Source organism: Engystomops pustulosus, chromosome 4 (genome assembly GCF_040894005.1).
Source record: "Engystomops pustulosus chromosome 4, aEngPut4.maternal, whole genome shotgun sequence".
In the NCBI taxonomy this organism is placed as follows: Eukaryota; Metazoa; Chordata; class Amphibia; order Anura; family Leptodactylidae; genus Engystomops; species Engystomops pustulosus.
This window is the reverse complement of record NC_092414.1, coordinates 8,930,926-8,943,658: the sequence shown is the minus strand read 5'-3', so window position 1 is coordinate 8,943,658 and position 12,733 is coordinate 8,930,926. Positions and strand designations below refer to the sequence as shown.

The window sequence follows — 12,733 nt, the reverse complement described above, 5'->3', positions numbered from 1 at the left end:
CATAACATATCATCCATAAGGTCTAGGAAGGTATTTGTAAGAAACCCATTAAAGGGATTGTCTATGAATATGGAAAACCCCCAGGGTACTAGGGCCGGATAAGAGAGAAAAAGAAACACAAACTTTGGCCCCTAGATGCAGCCGGAGAGGGGTAAATAAGTGTTTAGTTTCATTTATGGTCACCCCAGCCTCGTCCACATTTTTTTCCCCATATTTAAGGAAAATCCCTTAATTAACAATTAAATGGGACCCAAATGATGAGTGAACGCATCGTTCTTACGTTGAATTTGTATGTAAGTCCAAACTGTATATTTTATAATTCTAGATCCAAACCAAAAAAATCTTGGCCCCAGTGACAATTGGAGTTTAAACATTATTTGCTGTAATGGGACCAAGGATTATCAATAAAGCTTCATTACAGACACCTTACAGCTGATTATTGCAATCTGGGACTATAGTAACATCCAGAGAGGTCACCAGAGGTCAGAGGGGTCTGTCTGTAACTATGGGTTGTCTGTAAGTCGGGTGTCCTTAAGTATGGGACCGCCTGTATATGCTTTTTTAGTCCAAGATGCTATTTGTGACCCTTCCAGGTATTGAACATCATATTAAAAGAAGAGGTGCAAGACAGCCTTAGAGCCATTAGCAAGGTGGGGACCTATAACGCCTGCATTTTTATGTAGTTATATTGATTTAATATGAGTGGTCTGCTTTGAGAGTACAGAATGCATGGTGGATAGTGTGGTAATGTGAGAGGGCAGAGAATGTGATGTCTAGGGTGGTAATAGCTCCCAACAGCCCCGGAGTCGACGGGACAGTCCCGATTTTTCAGGGATGTCCCAAGTGGCTGGGAGGTTGTCCCAGGTTTCCCTGCTGCGTCCGTGTTTCAGACAAGAAGCTCTAATCGGGACCAGGAGGCAGAACACATTGAGAGGAGATATGCAGGACACAGCTCCTGCCTCCCACAGTGCTCCGGAGTCCTTCTGCCAGCCTCTCCTGCGGCCGCGTCCATCCTCCCTGAGATACACCCAAGTAAGAAGGGCAGCTGCTGGGGGGATAACAAGAGAGGGGGGAGTACTGAAGGGATAACTAAGGCTTTTAGTCCAGTGATTTAAATAAAGCTGTGGCCAGTTTGACGCCATAAAATAAAATGTTTTGTGTATTGATCCCAGTCACCCAGGCAGAGACTTCCCTGTTACCCCTCCCATCTCTTGCCCTCTTCTCAATTCTCTGTATACAGTAGAGCATTCCATTAGTAGTTATTTTGCTGACTGTGAGAGACACAGATAACGCAGCAGCTACACAAAGTACATGAGACAAGTACTAGCTGAGATTCACTGCCCACAACTGAATATCTGCTTCTCTTACTGCAGGAGGGAGCCTGCCAGTGACCTTCCTCTCCTCTCAACACAATAGAGACGATCATATGGGCTATCAACCATGGACTGAGAAGTGGGGCTGTGCAGGAGATCTATGAATAAGCTGGACTCAGGGTAGATGATGATCTGGCTCACAACAGGTTATTTGCATACAGCTTTAGGAACTGGATGTTTAAGTTTACATGCATGGAGAGGGGCAATGTACTGATGGGGGAATGCTTTCTAATGGTAGTTTATGAAAATATTCTTAGTTTTGGAGGGTTAATATGACTAGCAGGTTCCCCTTAATTATATATTACTATATTCTGTATCCTTCAGTTGCCATCAGTGTTGTTCCTTGAGGTCCATTATACACTCACCGGCCACTTTATTAGGTACACCTGTCCAACTGCTCGTTAACACTTAATTTCTAATCAGCCAATCACATGGCGGCAACACATGGCATGCATTTAGGCATGTAGACATGGTCAAGACAATCTCCTGCAGTTCTCCCGAGCATCAGTATGGGGAAGAAAGGTGATTTGTGGCCTGTGAACGTGGCATGGTTGTTGGTGCCAGAAGGGCTGGTCTGAGTATTTCAGAAACTGCTGATCTACTGGGATTTTCACGCACAACCATCTCTAGGGTTTACAGAGAATGGTCCAAAAAAGAAAATACATCCAGTGAGCGGCAGTTCTGTGGGCGGAAATGCCTTGTTGATGCCAGAGGTCAGAGGAGAATGTGCAGACTGGTTCGAGCTGATAGAAAGGCAACAGTGACTCAAATCACCACCCGTTACAACCAAGGTAGGCAGAAGAGCATCTCTGAACGCACAGTACGTCCAACTTTGAGGCAGATGGGCTACAGCAGCAGAAGACCACACCGGGTGCCACTCCTTTCAGCTAAGAACAGGAAACTGAGGCTACAATTTGCACAAGCTCATCGAAATTGGACAGTAGAAGATTGGAAAAACGTTGCCTGGTCTGATGAGTCTCGACATTCAGATGGTAGGGTCAGAATTTGGCGTCAACACCATGAAAGCATGGATCCATCCTGCCTTGTATCAACGGCTCAGGCTGGTGGTGGTGGTGTCATGGTGTGGGGAATATTTTCTTGGCACTCTTTGGGCCCCTTGGTACAACGCCACAGCCTACCTGAGTATTGTTGCTGGCCATGTCCATCCCTTTATGAGCACAATGTACCCTGTAACATCTGATGGCTACTTTCAGCAGGATAATGCGCCATGTCATAAAGCTGGAATCATCTCAGACTGGTTTCTTGAACATGACAATGAGGTCACTGTACTCAAATGTCCTCCACAGTCACCAGATCTCAATCCAATAGAGCATCTTTGGGATGTGGTGGAACGGGAGATTCGCATCATGGATGTGCAGCCGACAAATCTGCGGCAACTGTGTGATGCCATCATGTCAATATGGACCAAAATCTCTGAGGAGCTTCCAGCACCTTGTTGTATCTATGCCACGAAGAATTGAGGCAGTTCTGAAGGCAAAAGGGGGTCCAACCCGTTACTAGCATGGTGTACCTAATAAAGTGGCCGGTGAGTGTAGAGACTGTATAGTGTCTGTGGAGTGTGTGCTGTCTCCCCCATGTGGCACCTTAGCAGAATGCGACATTAAGAACTATAAAGCGGCAGACAAACACTAAAAACCTCCTGTAAAATTTTACCTAATACGAACTTTCCTACAAAAAATCCTAGTTTACTAAACAATAATTGTTACAAAACTGAAGATTTATTAGTCAAACATCACAAATTTTGAGTATTTTTATCAATACGTGGATTTATTCAGTGGCACTGTGTTCTTATCCAAGTGTGAGAAACTGTATATGACAGATTCTCACATCTGCTACTCCCCCAATATCTTTATAAAACCAATATATATAGATAACACAGCATGAAGGGGCTCGGTGAAGGTGGTGGTGAAGGTGTGTAAGTGTCTGATGGGGTCACACAGCTCATAGAAGGACAATTTTCCCGCCTCATAATCCAGACTGATCCGGAATCTATCACTGGAGATCTGGTGAGGTAACGGGATCACTTCCCCGTCATGTATCACTGAATACTGATTACTAAATGATAACCATCTACTTAAACACCAGGATTTATTATTATCGCCGATGTATGATTGATGTCCCGTCCTGTCTATACTGGGGTAACACATCCCCACCCTCCACAATCCCAATCTACTGATCTCCACATCCCAGTAATGTCGCCCTGAGGTAAATCTCCTGTGGTTTATAACCTGCGAATACTGGAATCTCTCTGCTCTTTCCGGATGATTCTGTCTTATTAGTGTACAGGTCGCAGTTTTCAGGTCGTCTGATATATACATATTGTTAGCGACTGTGTTTACATCAAGTAATATGTCTGGAGGACCCTCCCCATAGATCCTTTGTGCTTCTATGGCTGTTATCTTCCCGCCAATACCTGCAGTCCTGACTATTAGATAATTTTCTCCATGTCTATTACCTGACACAATTAAGTCATTTGTGTGACTGGATAGAAATCGGCGTCTGTGGAGTTGTGGCCCTATTTCTTCTGACTTTGCAGTTGAGATGTTCTGCAGATAAGTTATTATGTCAGAGAAACCTGCATGTAACATCCTTGTAATTACATCCACATCTAAATGTTGTCCCCCTGTGTCCTCATCACCTCCATCATGTCCTCCTGTGTCCTCATCCCCTCCATCATGTCCTCCTGTGTCCCCATCACCTCCATCATGTCCTCCTGTGTCCTCATCACCTCCATCATGTCCTCCTGTGTCCCCATCACCTCCATCATGTCCTCCTGTGTCCTCATCACCTCCATCATGTCCTCCTGTGTCCCCATCACCTCCATCATGTCCCCCTGTGTCCCCATCACCTCCATCATGTCCTCCTGTGTCCTCATCACCTCCATCATGTCCTCCTGTGTCCCCATCACCTCCATCATGTCCCCCTGTGTCCTCATCACCTCCATCATGTCCCCCTGTGTCCCCATCACCTCCATCATGTCCTCCTGTGTCCTCATCACCTCCATCATGTCCCCCTGTGTCCTCATCACCTCCACCATGTCCTCCTGTGTCCTCATCACCTCCATCATGTCCCCCTGTGTCCCCATCACCTCCATCATGTCCCCCTGTGTCCTTATCACCTCCATCATGTCCCCCTGTGCCCCCATCACCTCCATCATGCCCCCCTGTGTCCTCATCACCTCCATCATGTCCTCCTGTGTCCTCATCACCTCCATCATGTCCTCCTGTGTCCCCATCACCTCCATCATGTCCCCCTGTGTCCCCATCACCTCCATCATGTCCTCCTGTGTCCTCATCACCTCCATCATGTCCTCCTGTGTCCCCATCACCTCCATCATGTCCTCCTGTGTCCTCATCACCTCCATCATGTCCTCCTGTGTCCCCATCACCTCCATCATGTCCCCCTGTGTCCCCATCACCTCCATCATGTCCTCCTGTGTCCTCATCACCTCCATCATGTCCCCCTGTGTCCTCATCACCTCCATCATGTCCCCCTGTGTCCCCATCACCTCCATCATGTCCCCCTGTGTCCCCATCACCTCCATCATGTCCCCCTGTGTCCTCATCACCTCCACCATGTCCTCCTGTGTCCTCATCACCTCCATCATGTCCTCCTGTGTCCTCATCACCTCCATCATGTCCTCCTGTGTCCCCATCACCTCCATCATGTCCTCCTGTGTCCTCATCACCTCCATCATGTCCTCCTGTGTCCCCATCACCTCCATCATGTCCCCCTGTGTCCCCATCACCTCCATCATGTCCTCCTGTGTCCTCATCACCTCCATCATGTCCCCCTGTGTCCTCATCACCTCCATCATGTCCCCCTGTGTCCCCATCACCTCCATCATGTCCTCCTGTGTCCTCATCACCTCCATCATGTCCCCCTGTGTCCTCATCACCTCCACCATGTCCTCCTGTGTCCTCATCACCTCCATCATGTCCCCCTGTGTCCCCATCACCTCCATCATGTCCCCCTGTGTCCTCATCACCTCCATCATGTCCCCCTGTGTCCTCATCACCTCCATCATGTCCCCCTGTGTCCTCATCACCTCCATCATGTCCCCCTGTGTCCTCATCACGTCCATCATCTCCCCCTGTGTCCTCATCACCTCCATCATGTCCCCCTGTGTCCTCATCACCTCCATCATCTCCCCCTGTGTCCTCATCACCTCCATCATGTCCCCCTGTGTCCTCATCACCTCCATCATGTCCCCCTGTGTCCTCATCACCTCCATCATGCCCCCCTGTGTCCTCATCACCTCCCCCCTCCTCAGGATCACACAAATCACCCGTGTCTGGTTCCTGTAACACAGTCAGTGGATCAGTCATGTTACACAGCGCCTCAATGTCCTTCATCTTCCTGGACAGCTCGTCCTTCTGTATCTCCAGCTTCTGGATCAGAGCAGACAGTGAGAGGGACTTTTCCTTCTCCTGCCTGGAGATCTCACTCAGGATCCTCTTCTCTAGGTAGTCCAGTCGTCTCCTGAAGTCTATGAACAAGGCAATGACTCTCTCCGCTTCTTCTTCAGCTTTTTCTTGAGATTTTCTCCAACGCCCTTCCAGATTCCAGACTCTTCCCTCAGTCTCCTCTCTCTTTGTGGTCAGTTTCTGGAGAACATCTCTCAGTTTCTTCTTCTTCTTCTCAGAGGCCTCATCCAGCGTCTCCACCTGGTGTCCCCAATGTTCTTTTGCTGAACAATAAACACAGATACAAGTCTTGTCTTCCTTGCAGTAATATTCCAGGATCTGCTTATGGACAGGACATTTCCTGTTCTCCAGGGAAGTGCTGGGATCAGTCAGGACGTGTTCTGGTCCCTTGCTGTGGACTCTCAGATGATCATCACACAGAGAAGCCTCACAGTGTAGACAGGACTTCACCGCAGGTACAGGAGAGTGAATGCAGTAAGTGCAGCAGATCCCGGTGACCTTTCCCTCAGGTTGTGGAGTAGACCGGACATGTTTCGCTACATTACATAGAGTTATGTTCCGCTGTAGTGCAGGACGTTTCCGAAACTCTTCTCTACATTCAGGACAGGAATAACCTCCAGACCCGTCCTGTGTATCCAGGACCAGATTAATACAGACCCGGCAGAAGTTGTGTCCACATCTCAGGGTTACAGGATCCGTGTAAAGGCTCAGACAGATGGAGCAGAGGAGCTCGTCTCTGAGTTCAGCAGACGCCATGACTGACACTAGTTAGACGTGGAGAAACCAAGTGTGACCTATGCTCCTGGCAGTAGGTTATTGTTCCTGCAGATTCTGATTCATTTTATACTGTATGATCTTTGGTCTTCAACTTAATCGTGTTTATCATTTACTCCTGCTTTGTAGGTTCTTGAGGGTAGAGCTGAAATGGACTGGTTAGTCTAGGTATAGATTATGGTGTATATATTTTAGGGTTTGATTAAGCCCCGCTGTTAATACTGTTACCTATTTCCCTACGTTATCATCCACAGTTTTTTCCTACTTGCTGTGAAAAATAATCATATACTTACCTTTCGAGGTTCACCCGCCACCCGCTGCTCTTTATTCGAGGTTCACCCGCCACAGCTGCTCTTTATTCGAGGTTCACCCGCCACAGCTGCTCTTTATTCGAGGTTCACCCGCCACAGCTGCTCTTTATTCGAGGTTCACCCGCCACAGCTGGTCTTTATTCGAGGTTCACCCGCCACAGCTGCTCTTTATTCGAGGTTCACCCGCCACAGCTGCTCTTTATTCGAGGTTCACCCGCCACAGCTGCTCTTTATTCGAGGTTCACCCGCCACAGCTGGTCTTTATTCGAGGTTCACCCGCCACAGCTGCTCTTTATTCGAGGTTCACCCGCCACAGCTGGTCTTTGTTCTTTGCTTTGTGCAGCTTTGAAGTTGGCAGGCGCTATGATGTCATCACAGTGCACCTCCTGGCCTCTGTCACACACAGCAGCGGCTTAAAGGGGTCGGCAACCTTCATTGAGAAATGGCTAATTAGCTGTCTACTTCTTGTGGTCCCTGGTCCCTCTGGTATCTTCTCCCTGGGTCACTTACTGGGCGGGATCAGTGGGTGCCATCTTCTACACGTCCATCACAGGCCACTGACATCACCGTGCTTTGCTCATGCTCAGTGTATCATAGCTGTACCTCCACTCACTGAGCAGAGTGTGAGACACAGATGTGAACACTCACAGTAGAGGATGGGCTGCATTGCGGGAGTGCACCCAGGACGGGAGGAACATCACATATACCTACTGTCTAAGGCCTGCCCCGGACGCACAACAAGGAGAAGAAGAAAGAAGATCGAGAAGAGGCTGAAGATCACTTAGAAGGATCTGGAGAATTGCATCGGAAGGTAAGTTACAATATTGTTTGTTTTCCTTCCCCAAAGCCCCAGAACATTAGTTGTTTAAACCCTTTAAAGATGGAGCTGACGACTCCCTGCTTCACTATTTCATTAAACTCTCTTTGCGTCTACTGGACCCAGCATGTAGCAGGATAAACCAAACCAAATAAGTCCATCTTATTGACATAAATACTCGTCACATATTAATACTCTTTACTTTTTACACAATATGCATAGGAACATGAAATCACTCCAGAGATCTAACATATCTATTAGAGGCAATGTGACTGACAACATATGTAAGTATGTGGATAACCAGCTCTAACCCCTCGATGATAATTTGGCTGATCTTGTATTCACCTAGCAGAAGACATGTTGCTAGAAGATGTTCAATGAAACGAAAATGAACTTTAAAAAAAAAACCTTCCTGTTTTTCATGTACCCAAAACCAAAATTCAAGTGATAAATGTCTTTCCACACTTAAATGTTCGATTAGTTGGAAAAACAAGGCAAAAAATAAAATGAGTACATCCAAACTCATATGGCCTGACTAATACCGTATCTTCACATACATTTAAGAGTTAATTTCAATAAAAACTCGAGTATAAGTCGAGGCCCCCAATTTTAACACAAAAAAACTTGGAAAACCTATTCACTGAAGTATAAGCCTAGGGTGCTCCCCAGTATATTGCCAGCAGCCCCCTAGTATAAAGCCAGTAGCCCCTTTGTATAAAACCAGTAGCCCCCTTGCCCAGGATATAGCCAGCAGCCCCCTTGTATAAAACCAGTAGCCAACCCCCCCCCCAGGATATAGCCAGCAGCCCCCTTGTATAAAACCAGTAGCCAACCCCCCCCCCCAGGATATAGCCAGCAGCCCCCTTGTATAAAACCAGTAGCCAACCCCCCCCCCCAGGATATAGCCAGCAGCCCCCTTGTATAAAACCAGTAGCCAACCCCCCCCCCCAGGATATAGCCAGCAGCCCCCTTGTATAAAACCAGTAGCCAACCCCCCCCCCAGGATATAGCCAGCAGCCCCCTTGTATAAAACCAGTAGCCAACCCCCCCCCCAGGATATAGCCAGCAGCCCCCTGTCATACTGTCCACCAAAGAGGAAGGTCCTTTCCCATTGGTCAAAGTATAACACATTGAACGATGTAAAGATGTCTGTGCTTTTACGATTGGTCCCTTTAGAGTACGTAGTAGAAGGTAGTTGCATCAGCAGCCTTATGATTGGCTCTCTTATAATGCCCCCATAGTAGGGTAGAACCGCATCGGTGGAATAGTTAGAAGAAACATGTAAGCTTACGATTGGTCGAATTCCATTTTAAAACTGTAAGTAGTCGTGTGACTTTCAGGGTTGTGTCCAAGATGATCGACCCTATTGGATGTGGAGACCTTAGACACTCAGGTGATTGGCGTCTTAATTTTACTGGAAATTTTTAATTAAAAGTTAAAAACACTGTAGAACCATGAACAGGCTAAAAACAAATGTATTAATCCGTATGTGAGAAGTTTGTATTGAAATTAACTATTAAATGTATGTGAAGGATATTTATACAGGATTGTGTGACGCCAGCCCCATGTCCCAGAAGAACCCGGAACAAGAAAACCTGGGACGGTCCGCACGCGTTTGGTAATTGGATGTACTGATCTTACTATAGGCCTTGTTTTAACGCTTTTTTGTGAGTATATGTGTCACGGGTGGACCCGTGATATCGCGGGTCGCGGGCTCACCTGTGCTGCTCTGCCCCCGCCAGCGCGTCTCACCTGTCCCGGCTCACTCCCATCCGCTGTGCGCGCGCGTCCCCAACTGCTAGGCACCTTCTCCAGATTTAAAGGGCCAGCGCGCCATTAATTGGCGCTGGCCATATTGCCTAATTCTATATAAGCCTGCCTCTTCCTGCAAGCCCTGCCGGATCCTTGTGCCTTACAGCCTGAGAGAAAGCTCTTCTGCTATTTACCTGCGTTCCTGTGTATCTTGCATTCTTGTGTATCCTGCGTTCCTGTGTCCCTCCGTGTTCCTGTGTTACCTAAGCTCCTCCGTGTTCCCATCCTGTGTACCAGTGTTCCTCCGTGCTGCCGTCCTGTGTACCAGTGTTCCTCCGTGCTGCCGTCCTGTGTACCAGTGTTCCTCCGTGCTGCTGTCCTGTGTGCTGTGTTCCCATACCCCTCTGCTTGGACCTCCTGTTGCTGATCCCGGATTGGACGTTGCATCTCTGCCGCCTGCCCTGACCCGGTACCTGGAGCCTCGAGATTGACTGCCGTTCCTGTAGCTCAACCTTGGCTGCCACTGCAGACTAGTCACGCCTGTAGAACGACCTGGTGGTACCACGCCGCAGCTTGTCTAACCCGCTTTGCGGCGGGCTCTGGTGAAAACCGGGTACCACTTAGACTCCAGTCCCAGGTAGTGGCTTGAGTCATCGTCTGCAGTGGTCCAAAGGATCCACAAACCCTCAAGCCTGACAATATGGAATAAAGATATCTGTATTTTTCCACTTAGCTTCCTGTCCACACCATATGCATCCTGGTCCTCGTCTGGAACCACAGGAGGAGCCCATTGTGGGTGGTGTCCAGGATCTAGATGTGGCGGTGAAGGTGCGCCGATGTTGAAATTTCTTTCTTCCTTCTGTATCAACATTGTGGTGAGACCTCATCCCACAGACTTGGCATCCTAGGAACTTTTTCAAGCAGAGTTTAAGGGAATATTCATTACATTGTAACTTTGAGATGGGTCCAAGTAGAATCTAACCCTTGTGATAGTCAGCTCGCTACCTACCTGACTTTTTATATTTCCACTTAGGATAAAGTTATTGCTCATTAAATTTTGCCTTTCTCTCTTACTCTACTTTATCTTACTTCTTGTTTGGGAATCGTTACGGAGATCCCATAACCTTCCGAGTCTATAAAGCCAATCTTTGACCAAGCGTCGGAATCCCAATGAGTCTGCTCTCCATGTGGTAAATCCCTTCTCCAATGTGATTCAACACACACTGAATTTGGTGGTTGAATTGGCTCCTTCACATATAAGAAGCTTTCCAAAGATCTACATTGGTTTAATGACAAGGACTCCAAACCAGGGTCTATAAACACGTTCAGGAGATCGAAGTAGCAACGAAAATGAAACGTGAAAAGATTGAGAATCTGAAGACCCTTCCTCAACATTTCTTTCAATACAGTTGTTCTGGTGCTTATTGAAAGTTTGTGGCATTGACCCGGTTAACCTGAATTTCCATGGTGGTTCCTTAATGAAGAATGGAGAATGGGAAACGGATTGGTGCATCCATGGCCCTCATGAAGTTCTGGGGTTTACGGCCTTGCTAAGACCATCAGGTATCTTCATGACTGGTGCGTTTTGTTATTCCAATCTAAAACCATCTGGGAATTTATCTAGAAAAATCTTTTTACGTTTTCGAAATACTTGATGCTGTTTAGGGGTTTTCCTGTTGTAGTAGTTTTTGTCAACAACATCAGAGCGATTACAATCCTGAGTTTCCAGCTTGACGAAAGCAAAAGCCTCCAAAAAAATTACACTCGAAAAACACACAGATCGGGTAGTCCCGCCGATATCATTCACTCCTGAAGGTTGTTGCCACTTCTAGTCACTAGAGGGTGCCAACCACTACACTTGGCTGCAACGGAACGCAGTCAGAATAGTAAGAGACATGACGGTGACGCGCCTTTCACAGGAGTGATGCAGATCTGTGAGTGAAAAACCCGTCCACCATCACCGCTTGGCAACTCTTATTCTTTTTGGGCCTAAGGGGGTCTGGTGAATGTTTTTGGGGTGCCATAATAAATAAATGTTAATACTTTGTTTAAAAATTTTGGGTTGCAGCTCTATATAGAACAATGTACTGAATCATATTCACTTGTGTGGGTCTAGTTTTGGCTCCCACCACCTCAGGCACGGATGAGAGCTACCATATTGTCCCACTGCGCAACACGCCAGACCGTGTCACCATGTGACATTGTCGGCACCGTTGACTTCCGTGTTGGGTGAGCCCCATGATTAGATTGCCGATACCTGTTGTTGTTGATTTCTGAAGAAGACATAAAAACCAGCATCACTGAAAAGCGAGTTAGATTTATATTGGGGTTATTTATTTGAGGCCTCTTTGTTTCCATTATAGAACTTTTATTACATTTTGGTTGGTCTGTGATTAATATTTATTGTTCCCATCTGTGCACTTCACTTTCCACGTGAGGCTACTTTCATATCACCCTCTGTTGTAAGGATACGTCAGGAATCCACCTGAAGAAGGGCGGCATCACACCCCATTATATGCTCATACATTGGGGTTACGTCCTCCTATTCAGCTCCCCCCCCCCATGAAAATGAGTGAACATCGGCAGCCGGTGATGTACTGGGTGTCTCCAGAGTAATATCACTCATGTCATGTCATATTTAGACCTTTACATCACTAGGGGGAACACTCACAGTTTATGGTCAGTGGAGGCCCGGTATGGATGCCACACAGTTGCATCCGCCCCCCCATTGCCTTTATCGACCTCTGCCGAGTGTCTACTGCGCTCTCCAGTAAGAAGTAGGATGATATATAGCAGACTCCTGGGGTTTTTCATCCGGTGATGAGACGTATATTAAGACAGAGGGAAAAAGGTGACCCCCCCCCACCTGCCAGTTTGTCTATGGACACGTCCATTGTATACGTCGGGAGCTTATACGCTGAACATATTAAAAAAGCTAAATCTGAACATAGCCTATGCTATGGATAGATCAGAAATATCTCTGACATATCATGAGGACAGTGGTCTCCTTTCTGTGATTTGCTGCCAACCCAAATGAAGACGAGGCTCGCGTAGACTTCATTGACAGACGAAGACCACGGGACCTTCATTAATAGGGTGGAGGTGGACATATGGTTATGTCTTGAATACTTAGAATGAGAGTACACCTTTATCAGGACGTTACGAACGTCCCGACCTGTTCTGGGAGCTTACGTGAAAGTTATTCGAAACTAGTTCATGGAGGAGAACGTCACTATTGTGCGGCGTTATACGGTACAG

The 12,733-nt window shown here is 47.2% G+C and overlaps 1 protein-coding gene across 1 annotated transcript; it reads right to left on the bottom strand.

The window, feature by feature from the left end:
* Positions 1-3,218: 3,218 nt before the first annotated feature.
* On the bottom strand, positions 3,219-6,595 carry LOC140126004 (E3 ubiquitin/ISG15 ligase TRIM25-like). The gene is made up of 2 exons (XM_072145048.1): positions 5,620-6,595; positions 3,219-4,008 (listed from the first exon to the last, which is right to left on the bottom strand). The coding sequence occupies exons 1-2, from the start codon at positions 6,575-6,577 to the stop codon at positions 3,227-3,229; spliced, it is 1,740 nt and encodes a 579-aa protein (XP_072001149.1). The 5' UTR covers positions 6,578-6,595; the 3' UTR covers positions 3,219-3,226.
* Positions 6,596-12,733: the final 6,138 nt, after the last annotated feature.